The sequence below is a fragment of the Spermophilus citellus genome (genome assembly GCF_964194105.1).
Source record: "Spermophilus citellus genome assembly, chromosome: 2".
NCBI lineage: Eukaryota > Metazoa > Chordata > Mammalia > Rodentia > Sciuridae > Spermophilus > Spermophilus citellus.
This window is the reverse complement of record NC_138183.1, coordinates 152,374,032-152,396,053: the sequence shown is the minus strand read 5'-3', so window position 1 is coordinate 152,396,053 and position 22,022 is coordinate 152,374,032. Positions and strand designations below refer to the sequence as shown.

Genomic DNA, 22,022 nt, shown 5'->3' with positions numbered 1-22,022 from the left:
ACTTACTAGAAATGCCAGTTACAGGTGCCTCCTCAGACCTGCTGCAGGGGCCTCTGGCAGGGGTGGGTCCAGCCATCTGTTCACCAGACCTCCAGGGCATTCTCATGGAGGTGAGGCTTGGGAACCACTGTAAGGTGCTGCTTGGATGAATGCTACTGGGACCAAGAGATGACAAGCTAGTGTGGCCAGGCCTGGGGCAGCACCTGGAGGTGGAAGGCCTGAGGGGCTGGCCCCAGCATGACTTTCCTCCCGTGGTCTCTCTGCACTTCTCTTCTGTGTGTCTTTCCTCTCCTTTGTGGTCTCCTTTCTTCTCAGGTGCCCAGTGCCCTGGGACTGCTGAGGTTGGACAGGTCTCAAAGCCAACTTGTTCTCCAGAGCAACGAGATGAGACTCTCTGGGGATGAAGCCTGGGCATCAGTGTCTTGAAAGCTCCCAGATAATTCCAACTTGTAGCCCAGATAATAAATGCTGGTATGAGCCTACACACTCCAGGTGTCTCTGACCTCGTGCTTCCTCCCGCCAAGAGGGCTGTATTTACAGAGGATGAGGTAGGAGAGGGCACAGGAACAGCTCTCTAATGCTGGAGTGCGTCTATTCTGCTGGGCCATGGGGCAGGAGTTGGTCTCCTCCCTGCACCAGGGGCAGATGGGCAGGCTGGGACTCCACGATGGGTTTACTCCCCAACCCTAGTTTTGGTTGGGGGCATTGAGAAGAAAGCTTAGGAAAACACTCTGTTTCTTTATTCTGCTCTTTGGGGCCTGAGTTCATCTGGTCCCCTCTCTGGGGCATCAAGGCCACATCTCCTGTTTGACCTGGTGCAGGCTTAGGGACCTGCAGGTGCCCTCTTTGTGCTTAGACAGAGGGCATGTTCTGGCTACCTCCCAATCCTCTTTCCCTGGAGCAATGAGGTCTCTTAATTTGCTAATCAGTGGATTCTGTGTAGCCATCAGAGAATTATGTTTTAAAAACTGAGCTCTAAATCCTCTGCCACGTGAACAGTAGGATTTCTTAATTCTATTGTTACATTTCCCTTGCTCAAAACAGATGAGAACAGCTGGGCGTGGTGGCACACACCTGTAATCCCAGCAGCTTGGGAGGCTGAGGCAGGAGGATTGCGAGTTCAAAGGCAGCCTCAGCAACTTAGTGAGGCCCTAAGCAACTCAATGAGACCCTGTCTCTAAATAAAATACAAAAAAGGGCTGGGGATGTGGCTCAGTGGTTAAGTACCTCTGAGTTCAATCCTCAGTAACAAAAAATAAAATAATAAAATAAAAAAAATCCACCAGACAAACAAAAAACAAAACGAAAAAACTACCTAAAACAATAAACAAACAAACAAACCAGATGGGAACAGATTCCAGCCTAGAAGACAATGGTGACTTGGCTTTGCCCTTTCCCAAAAAAGTTATTGAGAAGGAGAAACAGGACCCAGGATGTGGAGGGAAGAGCTTGGTCAGAGAGAGGAGCCAGGGCACTGGAAAGAAAGAGGGAAACATGGGGATGGAAAGACAGATGCAGAGACAAGCCTCCATAGGCTGGTAGGTGCACAGGTAGGCCGAGGGCGGGCATCAGCAGGGAGGAAGAGGGGCCTGCCCACTCCCTGCTGGAAGCTGGACCGAGGCTGCTGCGCTGGAGTGTCCTTTCAGGGGCTGATGAGCCAGAGGAGATGGGGGAGCCTGTGTCACCCACGGGTCCAAGGTGGGTCCTCTCACTGGCAGCCCTGGCTGGGCCTGGGCCGGGATCTCACCCCCCCACGCTCCTGCCCTCACCATCCTCCAGGGTGGTGGCGTTGATCTCGCTGGAAGAGGGCCCCGTGCCGGCCCGGTTGAAGGCCTGGACCACCACCCCATATTGGGCGAACTTCTTGAGGTTGTCTAGGGTGTAGACCTCGCTGTCGCCTGTGGCCTTCATCTCCACGATGCTGTACTGCCCGTTGCTGCCAGGGCTGTTCTCTCTGTAGCCGATCTGGTAGCCCCGGATGACGCCATTCTGCAGCTCCTTCTTGGGTGCCTGTGAGCATGGGCAGGGTCAGGGACGAAGACACAGCGATCTCTGAGATGACACTCGTAAGACCAGTCAGGTCATGTTCCTCTGTGCCCCGCCCTTTAAGGCTCCTGTCTGTCTCAGAGTGAAAGCCCTGGTCCTCCGTGGCCCTCTGTGACCTGAGCCCGGGCCTCTCAGACCCTTGGTTCTATGCCGCAGCGTTCTGGCCCCTTTGCTGCTCACATCAGCCTCGCTCCCATCTCTGGAGGGAACACCCTTGAATATCTGCACACTGGTTCCCCCCCCCCCCCCCCAAGTGACTCCTTCTGCCTGAGGTGTCCTTAGTTCCTTAGCTGGAGTGCTCCCAGCCTCTGTCCAGCACGCCTGATTTTTCTTCCCTGGTTTATTTTCCTCCATGGCACACCTGACATTCTGTAGCTCTTATGTGTTTGACTGTCTGCCCCAGTGGCACATTACTGCCCGAGGATGAGGAGTGTGACTGCTTTGTTTACTGTTGTATCTCAGTGTTGAGGGGCCTAGCACAGAGAAGTCCCCAATGTGGATTTATTGAATGAATGAATGAATGAATAGGGATATCATTTGGCATGGATCAGGGCCTGGGAGAATCAGAGCTGTAGGGGAAGGGAGGTAAGCAATGAATTTGAATAGAAGAAAATGGTGATGCTTGCCAATAATCCCAGCTATTTGGGAGGCTGAGGCAGGAGAATCACAAGTCCAAGGCCAGTCTGAGCAACTGAGTGAGATCCTATGTCAAAATAAAACTAAAAAAGTTCTGGGGATGTGGCTCAGTGGTAGCACTTGCCTAGCATGTGTAAGGTCCTGGATTCAATTTTAAGTACTGCCAAAATGAAAAGAAATGAAAAAGAAAAAATAGAAAGTCCTGAGATCCCAGTTCTCTCCTACTAGGATGACCATTGTAAAAAAATAAAAATAATTTTTTAAAGCATTGGAGAGGAGGTGGAGACATTGGAACCTTGTAATTGCTAGTGGGGATGTCAGATGGCGTAGCCACTGTTAAGAGAGTTTGGCAGTTCCTCTAAAGTTGAAGCACAGAGCTACCATATGACTGTGCAATCCTGGTAGATTCAAAAGAACTGAAGGTAGGGGCTCCAACAAGAGCTTGCACACCCAGCTTCACAGCAGCATCATTCTCAGTAGCTGAAAGGTGGGACAACCCAGGGGTCCACTGGTACAGGGATAGATGAACAAGACGTACTGTGTCCATGCTGGGGGAAATTACCCACGAAAGGAATGGAATTCTCACCTGTTACAACAGGGGTGGAACTGGACGCCCAGGGAAATAAGAGAGACACAAAGGAAGCTACAGAGGTATTTAGAAGAGGCGTGTTTGTAGAGATGGAGAATAGAATAGAGGTTTCCAGAGGCTGGGAGGAGCGGACAAGGGGAGTTCATGGACACAGAGGTTCAGTGGGGTGATGAACAAGTTCTAAATGCACTGTGCTGCCTGTTGCTGAGCTGCTCTCTCCGACAGGAAGCTGTAAATTTCATATGCATTTGACTAAAAAAAAAAAGCCTCCAAAGGGTGCTTGACCTAGGCCCTCTAGGGACACTAAGGCAGGACTGCCCTAGACACGCCAGCCAGGGGCTGCTATGCAATGAGGACCACGGCCGGAGGGCAGCCCCGAGATGGAGGGGCAGAGTGGTGTGGACACGGAGCTCTGCGGGGACTGGTGGGAATGAAGGGCTGATCTGAGGGCCGGCCCCAGAGAACGCCCAGCAGCACGGCCTTCCCCAGCTAAGGTCCTTACACAGCCTCAGCTGCACACAACGGAAACACAGACACCCTGAGGGAAAACTTGACATAGGTCCTCACTGACACATGACAGTCTCACACATGGCCACCCATGCACGCACATGCCAGCGTATCTACTCGTGTCCAGAGCCAGGAACACACAGCTACAGATGTGCCTGCATCCCAGTCCACACACCTAGTCACAGCTGGACGCACTGAATCCAGAACTGGATCCCTTCACAACCGAGCCTGCCCACCTATAAATTGAGACAGAACAGCCACCCCAGTACATACAAAAACAGCTTGAATCAGGGTTTTCAAGACAATGAAGTTAATTTGAAACCCCACCTTTTTAAAAAACGTTGTTTAGTTGTTGATAGACCTTTATTTCGTTTATTTATATGTGGTGCTGAGAATCAAACCCAGTGCTTCACACATGCTAGATAAGTACTCTACTGCTGAGCTACAACTCCAGTCCCCCAAACCCTACCTTTTATTGTACTAAAAAATAGATCAAAAACAATTAAGTTAGTAAAACTGCCCTACTGTTTTTTTTAATTTGATGAATGTTTTAAATGAACTGCATTTTTAGCCTCATTGTTAACACAATAAAATGACGTTTTTAATTTAACATAATTGTTTTGAACTCACTAAATAGGTGTGTGTGTGTGTGTGTGTGTGTGTGTGTGTGTGTGTGTTTAATTGACTTGACTTTCTGTTTTGCCTGAAGAAGGTTTCTCTGCACTTGGGCAATCCTGCGTGCTAGTCTGTAATTGGGTACATTTTTGCATTTGGGTCTTATAGCTGCTCAGGTTATGCCTGTGCGCGCGCACACACACATATTAGAGGCACAATCGCATCTTGAAGAGCCCTACACCCTTGTCTTCACACTAACACACTCTCATATTGCAGTATGCATATCCATACTAACACACATTTGAGATTATCAACATCACTATACAATGACACAGAGGCCTACCTACCCAGGGCTATCTGTGCCACCATGTACAACTATACACACAACCTCATCAGCAAAGACCTACAGAGACCTTGGACAGGCATTCAGGCAACCCTGACGAATGTGTGCTCACGGACACACACACACACACACACACACACACACATTTATACAGATCTCCGCAGATCCTTCCTCCCTCCCTCCCCCTTATTCTCTTTCTCCTCCTTTGTCCCTCTTTCTCTTTCTTCTTCCCTATATCCCTGCCTCCTAAACATGACACTCAGGATTTAAATCAATCTTAACAATATTTCTCTGAAACATTAAGAAATCAATAGAGCTGATTGCAAATTTATGTCATAAAGCAGGGGTGATCCATCTCGTGGAAAGAGTCTTAAAATGAAGTGACTTATCTTTCAAGTGAATCTTTATTTTTCATTAATCTGTTTCTTGGTGTTAAAAAAAAATTCCCTGAGAAGTCAGTCCCAAAATTTATTGACCAGCTGGTTCATTCTGAAGTTCTAACTTTCTAATCAATTTTATTTTTCATTATGAGACTTTGGAGAAATAAATCTGATTCTAAATTTTTATCGACCTTCGGGTCAGAGCGTTATAGCCAAATGTCTCAGTGTTTTACGTAGCTATTTGTTCCCCACCTCCACATCTCAGCTCTCTCAGCGCCTTCCCAAGAGGTGGGCCCAGAGCCAGGATGCAGAGGAGACTGGGGCACTGGATTCCGTGCTTCACCTCTGTTTCTAGGAAAAGCCCTGAAGCCCAGATCTGAATCTGGAGGGGAACCATGGCTCCAGGGATTTCCCGGGGTCCTCAGGAATGTCCAATGACCCAGTTCTTCCCTATGCATTGTCCTCCTGGCCACTCCTCTAGCGGGGGAGGGAACAAGCCTGTTGCTGCTGCTGCTTTGCACCCATGTATGCAAGCACCATGTGTGTATGCCTTGTCTTTTTAGGGGAGAGTCACTAGGCCCTTCTGACTCTCCCACTCCCAAGCCTACCCTCCTGAAAAGAAGGACTACTATACCTGGATTTTCCTATCAGTAGTTAAAGTCAGTCAGTGACCTTGGACTACTGCCCCCTACCCCCAAGAAGATGAGATTACCTCCAAGGCCCACTGTTGAGATGGGACTGCTTTAAGAAGAGCAAAGATGGGCACTAAGAAAGGCTCTCTGTTCCAGAACTCTCTGTGGTGGGCTACAGTGGGGAGATGGGGTGGGGGTTCCAAACTACGTGTGTGTATGTACTATAACTGTCTCTACTAGAACAGCCACAGGCAAGTCACCTCGCATCTGAGCCCATGGCCTCCTCTGATGGATGGGGATGAAAATACTTCCTCTGGTCACCCCACAGTGGCAGGCAATTCTGTGTAAGAGCAAGTACTTGGGGACTGGAAGACACAATGGACCGGGAAGCCATGGGGTTGCTGACCTATCTGTGCACATGCAGAAATATGTGATAGGGCCAGAGCTGCCCAGGGAAGCACATTTGATTCTTCCTTTGTCCCTGCCCAGCTGTGGAGCCTCTTCTAAGGTTTCCTTGAGTGACAGATGTTTCAGCCAGCCCTAGATCTTACAGGTCTCAGCCCCTTAGAAATGGCTGCAGCACACACTGGTGTCTTCTCCCTGCCACTTCCCTAGCCACAGAGGGAGGGCAGTTAGTCATCCTGTTGTTATAGAGGGGAAACTTGGTACCAAATCACATCCAATTGCTACCCCTTTTCCACACATGGGGTTTGAGGATGGGCCAGCATGGGGGGAAACTCTTTCCCCACCTCCCTGGCTTTGCTGAGTTCTTCACCTCACTCCAGGTACAGCTCTCCACCAGATAGCCAGGAGTGGTGGGAGTGGGGTTTGGTGGGGGGACCTGCTCTTTACCCTCCTAGGTCCTAAAGATACCTTCCTGCTCCCCCCAAATTCACTGGGTTTAGTGGAAAAAAAAAAAACCAAAAAAAGGCGTGGACATTATATGAAACTAGAGACTAGCAAGCCTGCTGGGGTTTCAGTCCTGGATCAAGCAGTCAAGAGACAAGATGGTGTTTCACTCACCTTCCAGGTCACTTGGATGCTCTGTGAGGTCACTGGCTGCAAGGTGACATCCATGGGGGGCCCATCAGGAGCTGGGGGTGCAGACAAAGCAAAGTTATGAGTCTAGTCTTGGCAGAGGAGGGTCCTGTGCCCTTACTCGCACCCTCCTGAGCTGGAGGAGCATTGGGAGGAAGGAGAGGCCCACGAGCTCCTCATGCTACTAGTACTGGTGATGCTGTTTTACTTTATGGTCATTTGTCACAGTGCACATATATGTTTTATGAGCTTTTCTGCATTATTTTGTTTCACAATAACAAATGAAAGAATATATAGCAAGAGAGATCTTGTTTAATTTTTTATTAAAACTGCATGACAAAGGCCACAGAAAATGATCTAGGGGACTAGGACCCCTGCATCCTCTGCAGGTGCAGAACATCTGTCTTTTCCACATAGACTGGGGCCAGGGGAGTGGGGACAGAACCATGGACAGCTCCCCAAAGCAGCATCTAGAGCCGCACCCGGAAAATGAAACAGATAAAACAAGACACCAATTATTCCAAGGGATAAGGCTGGGATCTCTCTCCACCATTTTTTTCTTTCTTTCTGTAACTGGGGATTGCACCCAGGACCTCGAATATGCTAGTCTACCACTAGCTCTACCATGGAGCCACAACCCCAGCCAATCCCTAGCTCTTTTTATTTTTTATTATGAGACAGGGTCTCCCTAAGTTGCCCAAGCTGTCTTTGAACTTGTGATCCTACTGCCTCAGCCTCCTGAGTAGCTGGGATTACAGGTGTATACCACCACGCCTAGCTTCTATTTTCCCTTCTTCCTACCACATGCCCACTGCCAATGGACAAGGTTGGTGGGGGCCCCTGGTGTCCCTGGTCCCCAAAGCCATGGTCAGGGGAGGCAGGATAAGGTGCTCACCAGCCTCCTCGGTGCTGACGGTGAGCTCCTTGCTTGGCTCGCTGCGGCCGATCTTGTTGAAGGAGTACATGCGAATGCTGTACACGGACGCTGGGTGCAGGTCCACGATGTTGGCCTGATTGATGGTGGGGGAGATATTGCGCGTCGACTGCTTGAAGTCCCAGGAATCTGTGGAGAAGACACCCATTTCCAAGCACTGCCAGGCAAACTTCAGGACCCCTCCCCAGCCTCAAGCATCAGCCCATCCCAGTCTCAGCTTGGATTCTGGCTCACATGGACTGCAGAGGGGGACACAGGCCTTAACTCCCCAGGGAGTAGAAGGAGTCTGTCCCAGGAGGCTCCATATCAGGAGAAGCCAGACTCTCTTCTGGAACTGGCCAGCTCGTGAGCTAAACTTCAGACAGGGTCTGACAAGATGTTTCTCAAGGTCCTTGCCAAGATCACCATTTGCTCTGATCCTTGAGAATCTGATTGCCCAGAGCTTTTCTTCCTGGGCCTCTCAGTTTCACCTGAGAGACATCCCATCCTCTCGACTGCCTTGTGCAGAGGAGGAAACCATGTCCTGTTCCCCTTCCTGCTTCTCTTTGTGTGCTTCCTTGTGTGTTTGTGAGGCTACAGTCTTGAGTGTTATATGTCAGGGTTGGAGGCGATAAAACAGAAATCCCCAGCCCCAACCTCACCCTCTTTCCTGCACCAGCGATAAAGGAAAGATCACTGAGTCTTTCAGATCAGGGACTAATAAAGGGATTAACATGTTCATGATTCATCCAAGGGGACTGGCAGTCCATTCCAGGGCTAATGTTTAGCAAAACTGTAGAACGTGGAAAATACCAGATAAGTGCCACTCAGGGATCCCGTGACTGTAAACATCCTGCATCTCCAGAGGAATCCCAGTCATTCATTCAATATACGCTTGCTACACACCTACCAGGGGATTCCAGGGGAAAACGAGAAGGGGCTACAGTCACCGTGATGGCTCAGCTAGGGCCTTCCCAGCTCAAAATTCTTAACCAGATGCCTCTTTTGGCACTTGATTTTCAAAAGGAAAGAAAAGAAAAGAAAAAAAAAAGAATAAAAAAATAAAGCACAAGGAAAAAAGTTGATAGTAGGGCTTAAATATGTTCCCAGGGCATGTCTGGATGTCACTATTTAGTCTAATTTTCTACACCTTTTAAATCCACAGTGTAGTACCCTGAAAAATTCTCAATAGAAAAGATTAAATTGTGTTCACTGTAGTTTAATTCCTAACCCAGTGAAGGAAGCTAGCATCTTCTAGACAGATTTTTTTTTTAAAGAGAGAGAGGGGGAGAGAGAGAGAGAGAGAGAGAGAGAGAGAGAGAGAGAGAGAGAGAGAGAGAGAGAGAGTTTTTTTTTAATATTTATTTTTCAGTTTTCGGCGGACACAACATGTTTATTTTATTTTTATGTGGTGCTGAGGATCGAACCCAGTGCCCTGCGCATGCCAGGTTAGTGCGTTACCGCTCGAGCCACATCCCCAGCCCTAGACAGATATTTTCAAAAAGAAATTTTTGAACGCTGATAAAATAGGAGAGTAATATCCGCCCCCACCACCAATTCTGGTTAACCGAGGTCTTGATGCTTTTTGAAACACGGCTCTCAGCTGCACAGGCTTGACATCTGTGAAGGGCACAGGCCCAGCTCCCATCTGTAGTTTTGCATTTAATTCTTTGGTTGCATGAGCCAAAGGAACAAAATGGCAGGCTGCTGATGCTTGAAAACAAATTATTTTCTTCTTGTCTTTTAAAAACACCCCAGCCACCCAGAGAGTCACTCTGTGGCTGACAGGTTAAGCCAGAATTGCAAATATGCAGTCTCCTACCTGCTGCGGGCACCTCTTTGGTTCGGGATGATACGGACTAGCAATGTGGAGGCAGGTGCTCATTTCTCTCTGTGGCATCCTGGGAGCTGGTGCCAGCTCACAAATCACATTTGATTTGCCCGTGTTTAGAGGAGTGCGAGAGTGATCAGAAGTCAGTGCATTCATTTTTGATGAGTGCGGGCGGAGGGAGGAGACTCATGGGGGCTGAGGAGAAGAGGCAGTAACATTTACCAGGCAGCAGAGGGACGGGGGATGGACGATTTAAACGTTCGCCGTTTACACCTCACACCCTCCTATTACGTCAATGCTGTATCTCCAAGGGGCATAGGTGACCTCTGTGTCACCAAACCCCACTTCCCATTTGGCCTCTCAGCTGTCACTTGTGTGTCTCCCTTTATCTTGAAACAGTCTTCCCTTGGTTTCCTAATAAAGCTCTCTGGTTTTTGACCTATTGTGGGTCAGTTTTCCTCTGTCCCTTGGCAGCTGCGCCTCCTCTGTCATGGCTGGTGAGGGTTCTTCCAGGTTCCATGCTCACCTCTTCCCTGGTGTCTGTCACATTTCCCACCCATGCTTCTATAGCTCCCTGACCACTGTCCATCCCCGGGCTTCTCCTTTGAACTCTAGCCTCTTATAGCCCACTATTTAACTTGACCCCTTAGAGGCTTCAAAGGCACCTCAAACTCAACATATCCAGGACATAGCTCTTGACCGTATATCTGGTCAGCCCATCTCTTTCCTGGCTTGGGATGGTGCCACGGTCTGTCCTGCATGCCATAGGGAGGTGTTATTCTTGACTCTTCCCTCTCTCTTCCTTGCTACCATGCCCAATGACCTTTGTGTCTCATGTAACTCTCGAACACGCTCTATCCAACTCATCCCTCTTGAGATGTGGCCAAGTCACATCCTCCCTCATGTGGATCAGGGAAATGGCCTCCTTGCCAGCCTCCCAGCGTCCACTCTATGCTCCCTTCCCGTCCATCTGTTTTGGACACTGCAGCCATCATTCATTCTGCAAACATGGCGGAGCTCCACTCCCAGGGCAAGCACTCCACCCTGGTGCTGAGAGAAGTCCTCTCAAAACCCAAGCTGACAATGCCCGCCCCTCACATGAAACCCTTCAGTCTTTTCCCCTTGCTGTTAGGATGAAGCCACATTCTGTGACATTTTGGAAGCTCTGCATCAAGTGGCTCATGCGCCCCTTCCGACCTCATCACTCTTCTTCTCTGAACTTTACAGAATTTAAACCCTCTTTGTTCACAGTATTCTCTTCCCAGGACTCACTGTTCCTGTGGCCACTGCCCAAGGACAAGCTGAGCTCCCTGAAGGCAGGAACCAGGTCTAAAGTGTTGGTCCTATCCTTGCAAGTGCTAGGCACTTCACACCTGTTGTTGGTTTAAATCAGTTACATTTTTTGTTCTTTACATTAAATATATATATATATATATATATATATATATATATATATATATATATAGTAGATGGACACATACCTTTATTTTGTTTATTTATTTTTATGTGGTCCTGAGGATAGAACCCAGTGCTTCACATATGTGAGGCACGCGCTCTACTGCTGAGCCACAGCCCCAGCCCCTTGTCCTTCATTTTGAACGTGGAGTTCCTCTGCATGTTGTGGTCACACTGGACACCCCTTGCCTTTTGCCTTACTCAGCTGCCAATCACAGGGAGGTGGGGGGAGCTGAGGAGCAGCTCCTTTTCTCCTCTCCTGCTTTTACCAGTAGTTTGTAGGTGGAATTGCCCTTGTGGGCCCAAATCTTCTTTGATGTTGGCACAAAACAACTCTCTCCCCACAACCCTTCCAGGCTAAGCATCGGAGTCAAATCTGGAGGGCTCTTGCTGATTTTCCTTACTTGATCACTGCCATCTCCCTGACTCTGAAGAGCTGAACTGGGGGCCCTATCTTCTTCTCTTTCCTCTCCAGCTCTCTCAGGGTACTGAGCTGGCTCTGGTGAATATCGTCTCTTTTAATATTCCCTTTCATATGAGCCTGGCTTTCCCAAATTAACATATTTCATTAAGGGTTCTCTCTCTCTTTCTTCATCAAAGGGTTTATGATGCAAAATATTCTTCTTAAAAACTAAGGATGTGGCTGGGGAGATGTCAGCGCCTTCTGCTCTGTGGGCTGCTTGCTGAGAGGGGACCTGGAGCCTGGATTTTCAGGAAACACATTCCCTGTAGAGGGGGAGCATCTTGGAAGAAAGCCACATCTGGAGCATTTAGCTGCCCGAGCTGAGGAAACAAATCCATTCTGCATCTCTGATTTTCTCCTTGCATCATGGTTCTGAGCCCCCCGTGGCAATCTCTCTGCAGCCCAGAGACAGGTTCCCTGGGTCACAACAGCAGCTCATAGCATCCCAGCACCGGCCACACTCCAGTTCCTACACAATGACATGCCGCACCAAGCTGGCTCCCGGAACCAGGGCCAGAAGAGCCCCCAAGCCAGCCTTCTGGGTTTGGAGGGCCGTCCTCAGACAACACACCCCTGCTCCTTGCTTGGCAAATAGGGGCAAAATGTAGTGTCTGCATTTTAAATCTGCACAGCGCCATCTGATAGATTTGTGTGGACGGTGCTATTTATCATTCAGCATTCATGTATTATTACTCTGCTGCCTGGGGCCTGCAGAAGTCAGCATGAGTGGGATGGCTTAGAAAGGGCAGACTTGGTAATTTCCCTTGGAAAATTAGCACAATGAGCAACGTAGCAGAAAACCCAGCAAAAGCACGGGGAGGGCAGAGAGGGGGTCAGGATCCAGGATGGGTGTGGTCGGGGGGCAGGAGGCAGAGTGGGAGGGGGATGGAGGCACACAACCAGAACACAGGGAAGGTTCCGATGGGCCAGGTTCCGTGCCAGGCATTTCTACATAGGATATCACTCTCACCCTCATCCTCACAACCATCATGCCAATGAAGTGTCCCTGTCTCTGCTTTATAAATAAAGAGATGCCTGAAGATGTTGAGCTCTTGCTGGAGGTCACACAGCTCACTTGGTCAAGCCAAGGCTTTGGTTCTGGAGATGAGTCTCCTTCCACAGGTGTGGGGAGTCGCAGATGCGCCACACACCCGCACCCACACCCCCTCCTTCCTTTGAGTCATCCTTCTGTTCCCTTGGATACCTTCTGCAGGTTTCACGTAATATGGTTGTGGTGTGTTTGGCTTGATGGAATAGTGCTGTGTAATGGTTCTGAAAGTGTGTGCATGTGTGTGTGTGTGTGTGCGCGCAGTGTGTGTTCTCCCTTCAACTTCATCATGTGCTCCAAGGGCAATATTCTCTCTCCTATTTCTTTTTCTTTCCCTGCCACATGTCTGGTGCATGATTCTGCAAAAAAAAAAAAAAAATATATTGGCACTCGGTACATGTGGCTGACTGACAGACATATATTTCAGCCTGCAAGTCCCACAGGACTCTAAATTGCCGCATGAGGTATTTGAATTAGAAGGGAGAGAAGAACTCACATTTATTAAAGGCTCACTCTTTCTCTTTAATTCCCAAGCAGCCTCGTGAGGAGGCATTCTGCTTCCACTCTGCAGATGGGGAAGCTGAGCCGTGCCCGTGGCCTCTGCCTGCATCCAACGGCAACAGGCTGCAGTTCTCACGGCCCCCTGCTCCTAAATGCCAGGATGTGACAGACACCCATCTGGGTGGGCTGTTCTGGAGCAGACTGGGCTCCAAGGTAGAGGAAAAGACCAGCCGCCTTTGCAGGGCCTGGTATCCTGTGAGTTTTTCCTTTAACGGTGCAAAGCCATTGTGAGAGGGGGAGTGTGCCACTGAGCTTTCCACACCCCCTCCCTGCCTGTCCCTCCTGCCACTCCTTGCTCTGGGGTGGGCGATGGCAGTTCCTCTTCCTTGGGGGGACCAGAGGGAGAGACATGTGAGAATAGGTCTTGCCCGGCTGTCTCTCCTCTGTATTTCTCCCCAGATGTGTGATGTTCTCAGTGCACCCTGCTGAGCAGAGCCCCAGGAAAGTTTCCCACACATTAGAGGGGTCAGTGGAGGGGGAGTGGGCAGCAGGGCACATGGGGGAGGAGCAGAGGGGGAGGGGTTGAGCTCAAAGCTAAGAACCAATAGATGAGTGGGAGTTGGCAGGCGGGGTGGGGGACAAGGGAGGATGGGCTCTACAGACTCTTCCTGTGTTCCCTTTTAAAATTATTTTGAGAAGTTAACATGGACTAGTTGTTTTGAGTTCAAAAATGTATACAAAGATCCAGAATGAGAAGGGCTTTTTTCTCCTACCTTGAAGCCACACAGGTGCCCTCTGAGGCACTGCCTTGCCTTTCCTGCCTCCCGACAGTGGGACTCACCATAGTTTCTCCAGACGCGGAATGACTGCCCCCCTGTACCCCATAGAGCCAGCTGGGCCTGATAAAGGGTTCTGGAAGAGTTCTGGGAGCAGGAAACTTAGATCCAAGCATTTCCAGAGACTTATAGATCCCCATGACCCGTTCTTAGGAAGGTCCTGCTTTCTGACCTCCAATCACCCTCATCACCCCAAACCAGGAGTACCCAGGTGACCTGGCAAACCTTACGCCCCAAAGACACAGCCCACAGCCTTGGCCTAGTACTTTTAAATTGTTTTAAATTAGATCACCCTTGAGAGTGTTTCCTTGGGGACAACTTCCCCATCGCCTGGGGGTTCTGTGGTCTGTGCCTGGGGTTTCTAGACTGATAAGTGTCCGTCCCTTCAGAGACCATAGGTACTTGTGCACTGGATGGTGCTGGTGTATCTGCCTTAGGTGGCAACTTGCCAGGGGCTGTCCCACCAGAGGGGTAGAGGCAGGGTGTGTGACATGGGGCCATGGTAGGCCACGCTCCCTGACAGGGCACCTACCTGATTTGTTCTTGTATTCAATGTCAAAGCCTGTAATGATGCTGTTCCCATCGAATCGCTGGGTCCATCGCAGGTTCATGCTCCGGGCCTTTACTTCCCGGATCTCCAGCTCAGGGGGGTCAGGGGGCTCTGGAGTGCAGCAGGGAAGGGACAGAAGTGAGGATAGCAGCAGGAGCTTGGCCTCCATACTCCGCTTGGGGGTGATGTCATTAGTGGTCTAACCAGGGACCCTGGAGCTGGGGGAGGCCAGCAGCTGGGCTCAGAGGCTGAGAAGCCAGGTTTGGTCTCCTGCCTTGAGGCCTCTTTGCCTTGGCCTGGGAAAGGGCAGACCCCTTTTTCAGGGATTCCTCAGAGCTGAGGGCTGCTGCCCTCATCCCCCACCCCATGCAGAGCTCCCAACTTTTCTAACTTGAATTTTCCTTCCTGCACTTCCTCTAGTGGCACGTTCCCAGGAACCAGGTCCCCAACCCCTCCTGGAACCAGGAACTGATTGATTCTGTAGGGGCTGCAGCCCCTGCAAGTGGGTGCTTCTGAGGTGCCTGCAAAGGTCCTATCTCCCTACTTTGGGCTGGAGGGAAGGGGCAGGAAGCTTTCCCACAAAGGCCATTTCCTGTCATCCCCCACCATGGTGCTGGAGACGCTCCCTGCTTTTCTTTTTTCCTTGGTACTAGGGATTGAACCCAGGGGGCTTAACCACTGAGCCACATCCCCAGCCCTTTCCATATTTTATTTTGAGATAGAGTCTCGCCGACTTGCTTAAGGCCTCACTGAGTTGCTGAGCTTGGCTTTTGAACTCACGATCCTCCTGCCTCAGCCTTCTGAGCTGCTGGGATTATAGGAGTGTGCCACCATGCCTGGCTGCCCCCTGCTCTTTGAGGTGGACTTGGCTGCAGGTTGCTGGCCCCTAGGGAGCAGACATGTGTCAGGAAGGTGGGCAGGGAAAGCACCTTGCACGGTGAGCTGGATCAAGCCCCTGTCCTCCCCGTACGAGTTGATGGCGTGGCAACTGAAGAACACAGAGTCCCCACGGTCAGCTGGCTTGAGCTGGGAGATGGCCCGCAGGGGCAGGAGAGGGAGGAAATGGGGAGAGCCTTTTAGAGTCCAGCAACTGAAGGGGGCCACTCCAGGGGTCTCAGCAAAGGATATCTTGTTCTGGAAGGGGCTTTGTCAAGGGCTTCTCTTCCCAGAATGTTCCAAGATAGGGAGTGTGGAGGGGTCCATGCAGGGAGGAAAAGGTCAAGGGTCCTAGGAGAGGAAGGGGAGCCCGTGGTTCCAGAAAGGAGGGCTGAAGAACCCACATAGCTGATGGCTGAGGGATTGTTAGAAAGGGATGTGGTGAGATCCAAGGTAGAGATTCCTGGGTGGCACTAGAAATGGGCGGGAACGGCTAGGTACATTTTGGTGTACCTCCTGAGCTTTCCCAGACTCCCCATTTACCTCCTTTGGATACAGATTTGACATGGTGGGCTCCCCACTCTCAGAGAGTCAGGGTCCTTGGGGCCTGGGGCTGGGGCTGGGCACTCACCTTCAATGTGGAGACAACCTCATCGCCATTGTCCTTGGTGGCTATGGCATAGCGCATGACTCTGTCGGGGTCAATGACAGTGTCCCCTTTCTCCCAGCGGATGATGATTGGCCGCTCGCCACGCGCGGTGCAGTTCAGCTCCTTGGAGTGGCCCTTGATGGCGATGGTGGTGTTGGGGTGGGAGGTGATCATGGCTGGGACTGGGGAGGGAAAGAGGTGCAATGCACCGTGAGGGTCTCAGGAGCAATCCCGGGGGAGGTGCACGTATTGCAGAAGCCCTGCCCACACTGCCCCATCCCCAGGCCCCTGGAGAAGGTCTGATAATGTGAGAGCCCTGTAGGGGAGCCTGTTTGCCTGTCCCTGGTCACTCTTGCTTCCATGTCTGGGATGCATAGCTCCCTCCTCACCAGGACTTCTTACCTTCCCTGGACCCCTCTGGTGATGTCAGTTGACTTGGTTTCAAAATTATTTTACATGCACAACATACATAGAATTAAAAGGGAAACTGGTTATTACAGAAATATGGTTATGTAAATATTAAAAACATTAAAAAGCAGACTTTGGATATTGTATATCACATATTCATGCTTCTCTATTACTCATGAAAAAAGATCTACCAGTAGGTCTTATAATTACTGTCTTATTTTACTGTGCTTTTGTGCTAGAGATGAGCACAAGTGATATTTTGAGATGTCTGCAACAAATGTGAAAATATCTGTGGATTTCTACTGGTGACAGTCACACATACTGTACTGCTGTGGGTTGTGGCTGTTTTCAATGGCAGGAAATACTAAATTTCAGTTAGAGGCTAGAGAATAGAAGATGTGCTCTCCCCACCCCCAACTCAAATTCGCCAGTCTCACCAAATCAAATTGTGGGCGGTCTCTGGACCAGGTCAGGACCCCTGCTCTGAACCTGGGGTCTCCATTTGTCTGTACAGCTAAAGCTTCTTTATTTCCATCCTGAGCTTTCCAACAAAATACCACGGTAAGCCCCTGAATGGCACCACCGAAACCAACAACCCTCAGCAACACTAACAGGGTCTCAGCTTCACCCCACCCTGTCCCATGTTCTGAGAAAGTCGCCAAAAAGCCACCCAGGCTGGTCATCCACCCCTCCCAAAGCCCTGACAGGACATTTATCAACCACTGGTACCTCCTCTGGGCCTGAGCACCTGGCCAGCCACAGGAGGAGGGGAGGGACAGGGGAGACAGGACAGGAGCCCTCAGAGTCCTGTCCCCTTTCCTCTGTGCAACTCAACCAACACGCACTGAGCTCTTAGGCAGGCCTTGGGGATACATGTGACAATGAGTCAGGGTCCTTGCCTCCTGAAGGTAGACCCAATGCCTGGGGCAGCGTGCACATTGGAGGCATGTGATGAGCGCTCACCCAGCTCAGGAGAAATTCTCTTGACTGGGGGCATCTAGGAAGGCACTATCCATCTGTCTCACAAGCATACATTGAGACCTACTATGTGCCAGGGCCTGTGCTGGGTTTGGGAGTCACTGAACAGGAGGAGGATGGCCTCTGGTGGCAGGGAGTCACATTCCAGGGTGAGAACAGGCAAGGAACCAGTGGCCGAGTCAGGAATGGCAGTTGGCCGAAGGGCACCATGCACGCCTGGGGACCTGAGATGAGGAGGACAGAGGCCTAGCACCCCAGGGAGGGGAACTGCCTGAGCAAAGACTCAGAGGCAGCCATCTCTAGGGCAGGCCCAGAAAGTGAGTGGTCTGATGCGACAGGGGGTGATCCTTGGGCTTCTCTTTTCCTCACCACCTTTCTGGGAAAACTTGCCACTCAGAGTGCAGGTGCTCAGTAGCTCTTGTCCTGGGAGGGTGATCCAGAAACACGTCCTGGGCCACAAAACCCAGACACTTCCCACCCCCACATTCAGCAGAGGAGCCCTCCTTACACGGGTTCTACAGAGCAGAGACCTGTCACCACAGCCCTGTCAAGGAGCAAAAAGGGGCTCTGTCTTCTCTCTGCTTAGAGCTGGTGCTCTGCCCCTATTTCCTGGCACCATGTCTTGGCTCTGTCTCGGTGGCTGCCCCTTTCTTCCCAGTATTCTCAGGATTTCTCTCCTCTCCAGTTTTAAAGCCCTTCTCAGACAAAGTTCTTCCTAGCCGACTCTCCAGGGACATCTGATTTTTATGGACAAATAAGTCTTTGGAGAAAGGAAGGAAGCCACAGGAATGGAAGGGTCTGACCTGTGACAGCAGGCAGGGGATAAGGGGGACATTTGGAACAGGTGCCGGGGGATGACCTTTCTGGCTCCCTGAAGTCACGCCATGCAGACAGCCACCCCCTCTGCTGTCTTGTCAAGCGGGATTGGATGCTGAGTTCGGCCTTGGCCCCAGGTCCCAGCACATTCCCTAGCCCCAGCTCATCAAATAATGAAGCAGATAAATTTTATAATGCACAGCATTACACTAAGATATACAATAAAACGCAAAAGACAAATAACGAGGTGCAAGTTATAATGAAGAAAAAGCCTGCAGTCAGAGACATCCGAGTATGAATTATTGACTAAGGTTTTACACTCTCAAGGATGTGCGGAGGAATATTTTTCCATCAAAGATTTGCATAATTCACTCGTATAAACCTGGGTGGAATATAGAGTGAGGTTTTACGTCAACAAGTCAGGCCTCGCATTGCAGATGCCTCCATTTTTACTGGAGGATGGAGATGCTGGGGCGTGGGGGGAGGCACAGGGCTGTTTCTGTTCTTCCTACAAGGAGCGATCCAAGGCTGGGATCTGACCCCTGGGTTGGTTAGGTCCTAAGGCTGTCCTGTTCTGGGGAGGAGAATCCTGTTCCTGGAATGACTGTGGAGCAGTGTGTGTGTGTGTGTGTGTGTGTGTGTGTGTGTGTGTGTGTGTGAGAGAGAGAGAGAGAGAGAGAGAGAGAGAGAGAGAAAGGAGGATGGAGCGAGGGCCACACCTCAGCAGGGGTCAGCCTCTGAGAAAGGGCAGGGGAAGGAAGAATCTTTCCCCATTGGAGGGCTTCACAGCTCTGCACCAGAGTGAGAAACTTGCACCTCTGTTCTACTTTCCGAGCTCAGCCTGCAGCAACCTGTGCGGGAAGCATAAAGGTCCCTCTTGGTAGATGCAGCCTGGTGCCAGGAGACACAACTTGACCAGTGGAACGGAGACCAGATTTCAGACCCCACTCACCTGAAGGATGTGGATCTTTGAGCAGTGCACAACTTATGTATCCACACATGTTAGTACCAGTTCAGGGAACTTATCTTTCCTCTCAGGGTTGTTCAGAGACAGACATGTGGATAGAGAGAGACAGCAGGGTCCTGAGAGATTCTTTGTCCCTTAGTCCTGTATAACAACACCACTTGGAGCCTGGGGCAGGTTCCCACCCTCTCTTTACGAGCTGCCCAGGCCATCCTTACTGCCCTGTAGCTCCGGACTAGCTCAGGGGAGCAGGCTATGCAGAAGAGCTGGAAGAGCTTGGGGCCAGCAGACCTGAAAGTTCTAGCTCTGTCGGTACCAACTATGTGGGCTCTGTCACATTTAAGTCCACCTCTGCACCCCACAAGTCCACCTCTGCACCCCACAAAGCAGTGTTGAGGATGAAACGAATGTATTCATGTAGAATGCCTGCCACGCGACCACGGGCAAGAAGCCTGGTTGCACAGCCACCCCCACAAGGCTCTCCTGCCTGTGCCTGTCCAGGAAAAGCATCAGATGTGTCTGTGGGCACCAAGCTCCTGGCTGAAGATGTCACTGGCTAGCCTGTTTCACAGGGTCACTGCACCTGCACCAAGACCTGCTCTCCAGCCAAACGTGAGTTTGGGGCTCTGGAATCCTAGCTGCTCCGATTGCACTGCACGTGTTAGACACCGGATTTTTAAAATGTGGGAAAAGAAAAAAAGAATGTAAACTGTCTCATTAATATCTTTTACATTGATTACATTTTAATATTTTAGAGAGATTGAGTTAATATTCTATTCCCATTAATCTTACTTGTTTCTTTTTCACTGTTTTGAACATGGGACAACGGGAAGGTTTGAAATTCCGTGTATGACTTCTGCTACAGCTCTGCTGAATGGCACAGTATAGGTCATCCACTCTGACCCACCCTTCCCTTTACAAATGGAGAAACTGAGCTTGCCCAGGAAAGTGATTTGCTCAAGGTCACTTTGCTAGCAAGCATCAGTTTCTACTGTCATGTATAACTAAAAAGAACCAAAAAAAAAAAAAAAAAAAAAAAAAAGGAACCAGGTGTGATGGTGCACACCCTCAAGTCCCAGCTACCTGGGAAGATCACTTGAGCTCAGGAATTTGAGGCCCAACATGGGCAATGTAGTGAGACTCTATCTTAAAAAAACGAATCCAACTCCACCCAACCCCAGTTGGGAGAGAGTGGTACTCCACACTGGTGGCCACACTACTAATGGTGGGCGGTAAGGCCAGGAGGTCAGACCTACCTCCCATTTGTAGGACTAATAGTTATAAGCTCAGGCTGCCCGTGAAATGTTCTGTCCTGTTCTAGACTTTCCCCTTGGCAGAAGACATTGACCACCTGGGTCTGGCCAGGAAGATGAATGGACTTCACATGGTTCTAGAATCTAGGAATGTGGGGACTGCAGGGAGTGAGGGGGTCATAGGCAAGGCAGAGGAGGGGGCCTCCTGTTAGGCCCAAGGAGGAGTTTTCTAGTAGTTCCTGCTGTTTAGGGAAAGGACTGCCATGTGGGGCAGCAGTTCTCTGTACCAGGGCTGGAAGACCAGGGAAGAGAAGAGCTGGGGCCTGGGTCTAAGCCCTTGTCTCTGGGTCCTGGGGGTGTCTGGGTCTCAGGGGAGAGGAATTATGGCCCTGGGGAAATGGCTGTTTAGGAGAGGGATCCCCATGACTCAGGGTACCCATCTCCTGGCATATAGGGGTCTTCAGTCCCTTGTCCTGGACAAGCAGCAGGGAACACTCCTCTGTTCTCCCTGCCCCACAGTCTTCCCACCAGCAAACTAGAACAGAGACCCCTCCCTCCTCCAGGGTCTGTGGTCCTCTCCTGTGCCCTTGACTGGGGGCCTCAGCCCTCCTGGCTGTTGCACGGCTGAGCCCCAGGCAGCAGGTGCTGGCCCTGCTCTCCCTCTTCCCTGGCCTCGCCTCCTGCTCCGGGCCACGAGGACTCCCTGTTCCACTGAGTGGCAGTAATGAGCACCATGGGTCTTCCCTGAATGGAGACTTTCTGGGTTGAAGGAAGACCCCAAGGAATCCCTGGGAGGTGTTCATGGGTGGGCACCCACTTGCACATGGAGGCGGTGCCCAGAACACAACCAATGAACAGTCTCCACTGCCATCCCCCTTACCATGAACCCGCATGCAGCGTCCCACAAACAACCTTGCAGGTCGACATCCTGATGTGGTGAATACCCGTTCCCACACACGAAGGCAATACCCCTGAGCTCCCTCCCTCTACACGCTCATGTGTGTGCACACATACACATACACGGAGCGCTGGCCGTTTGCTCGCAGTGCTCTAAGCACTGTACGTGGATGAACCCTGCTGAGGGAGGCCTGTGATTACTCCCCTGCTCCGAAGCCTGGGTCCCAGCATAGCTCTGTGGCCTCGCTGGTGTCTGTGATGCTCAGGATGGAGTGGGCAACAAGCCGGATGCCTTTGTCTCTTGGCTTATTTTCAAGGATTCCTCCCAACACCAACATAAGGAGTAAGTGTTACTATCCCCATTTTTCACACAAGTAAACCAAGGCTTCTGGCAGGGCAGGTGGGTTTGCCCTGTAAGCTGTGGGCGCAGAGGCTGGAGGCCTGTTGCCAGCCATCTGTCTGCCCGCCTGCCCCCCACACGGTCTGGCGATGGGAAGCAGAATTTGGCTGTGGTCTCCCTGTGGCCTGGCAGCCTCAGCAGGTGACTCCTGGGGTGGATAGCAGGGACTGCAGCCTTAGGGGCCCAGGTAGGGCAGCTGGGGGGTGGGAGGGGACTGTAAGGACAAGGCTGAGTGTGCGTGGAAAATGCTGATGACAGCCATGCGAGCAGCGCCTGCTCCCTCAGGACGCAGGAGGCTTTAACCAGGCCAACTTGGTTGTCTCCTGCAATGTGACTCAATTAACAACCAGGGAACATGAATTTCTCTGTACAAAGCTGGGTGTTGGGGAGGGGGACTT

The 22,022-nt window shown here is 50.8% G+C and overlaps 1 protein-coding gene across 2 annotated transcripts in view; it reads right to left on the bottom strand.

Annotated features, from left to right (window-relative positions):
* The window catches only part of DSCAML1 (DS cell adhesion molecule like 1), a gene marked incomplete at its 3' end in the record, with an annotated part of 320,981 nt that overhangs the window by 28,854 nt on the left and 270,105 nt on the right, over nucleotides 1–22,022 (bottom strand). For both annotated transcript variants that reach the window (XM_081281245.1, XM_081281244.1), the window contains exons 12-17: nucleotides 15,891–16,090; nucleotides 15,313–15,409; nucleotides 14,366–14,494; nucleotides 7,682–7,849; nucleotides 6,772–6,842; nucleotides 1,770–2,010 (exon numbers count right to left, since the gene is read on the bottom strand). In XM_081281245.1, coding sequence (XP_081137371.1) covers nucleotides 1,770–2,010; nucleotides 6,772–6,842; nucleotides 7,682–7,849; nucleotides 14,366–14,494; nucleotides 15,313–15,409; nucleotides 15,891–16,090 — 906 coding nt within the window. The remainder of the gene's footprint in view (nucleotides 1–1,769; nucleotides 2,011–6,771; nucleotides 6,843–7,681; nucleotides 7,850–14,365; nucleotides 14,495–15,312; nucleotides 15,410–15,890; nucleotides 16,091–22,022) is intronic.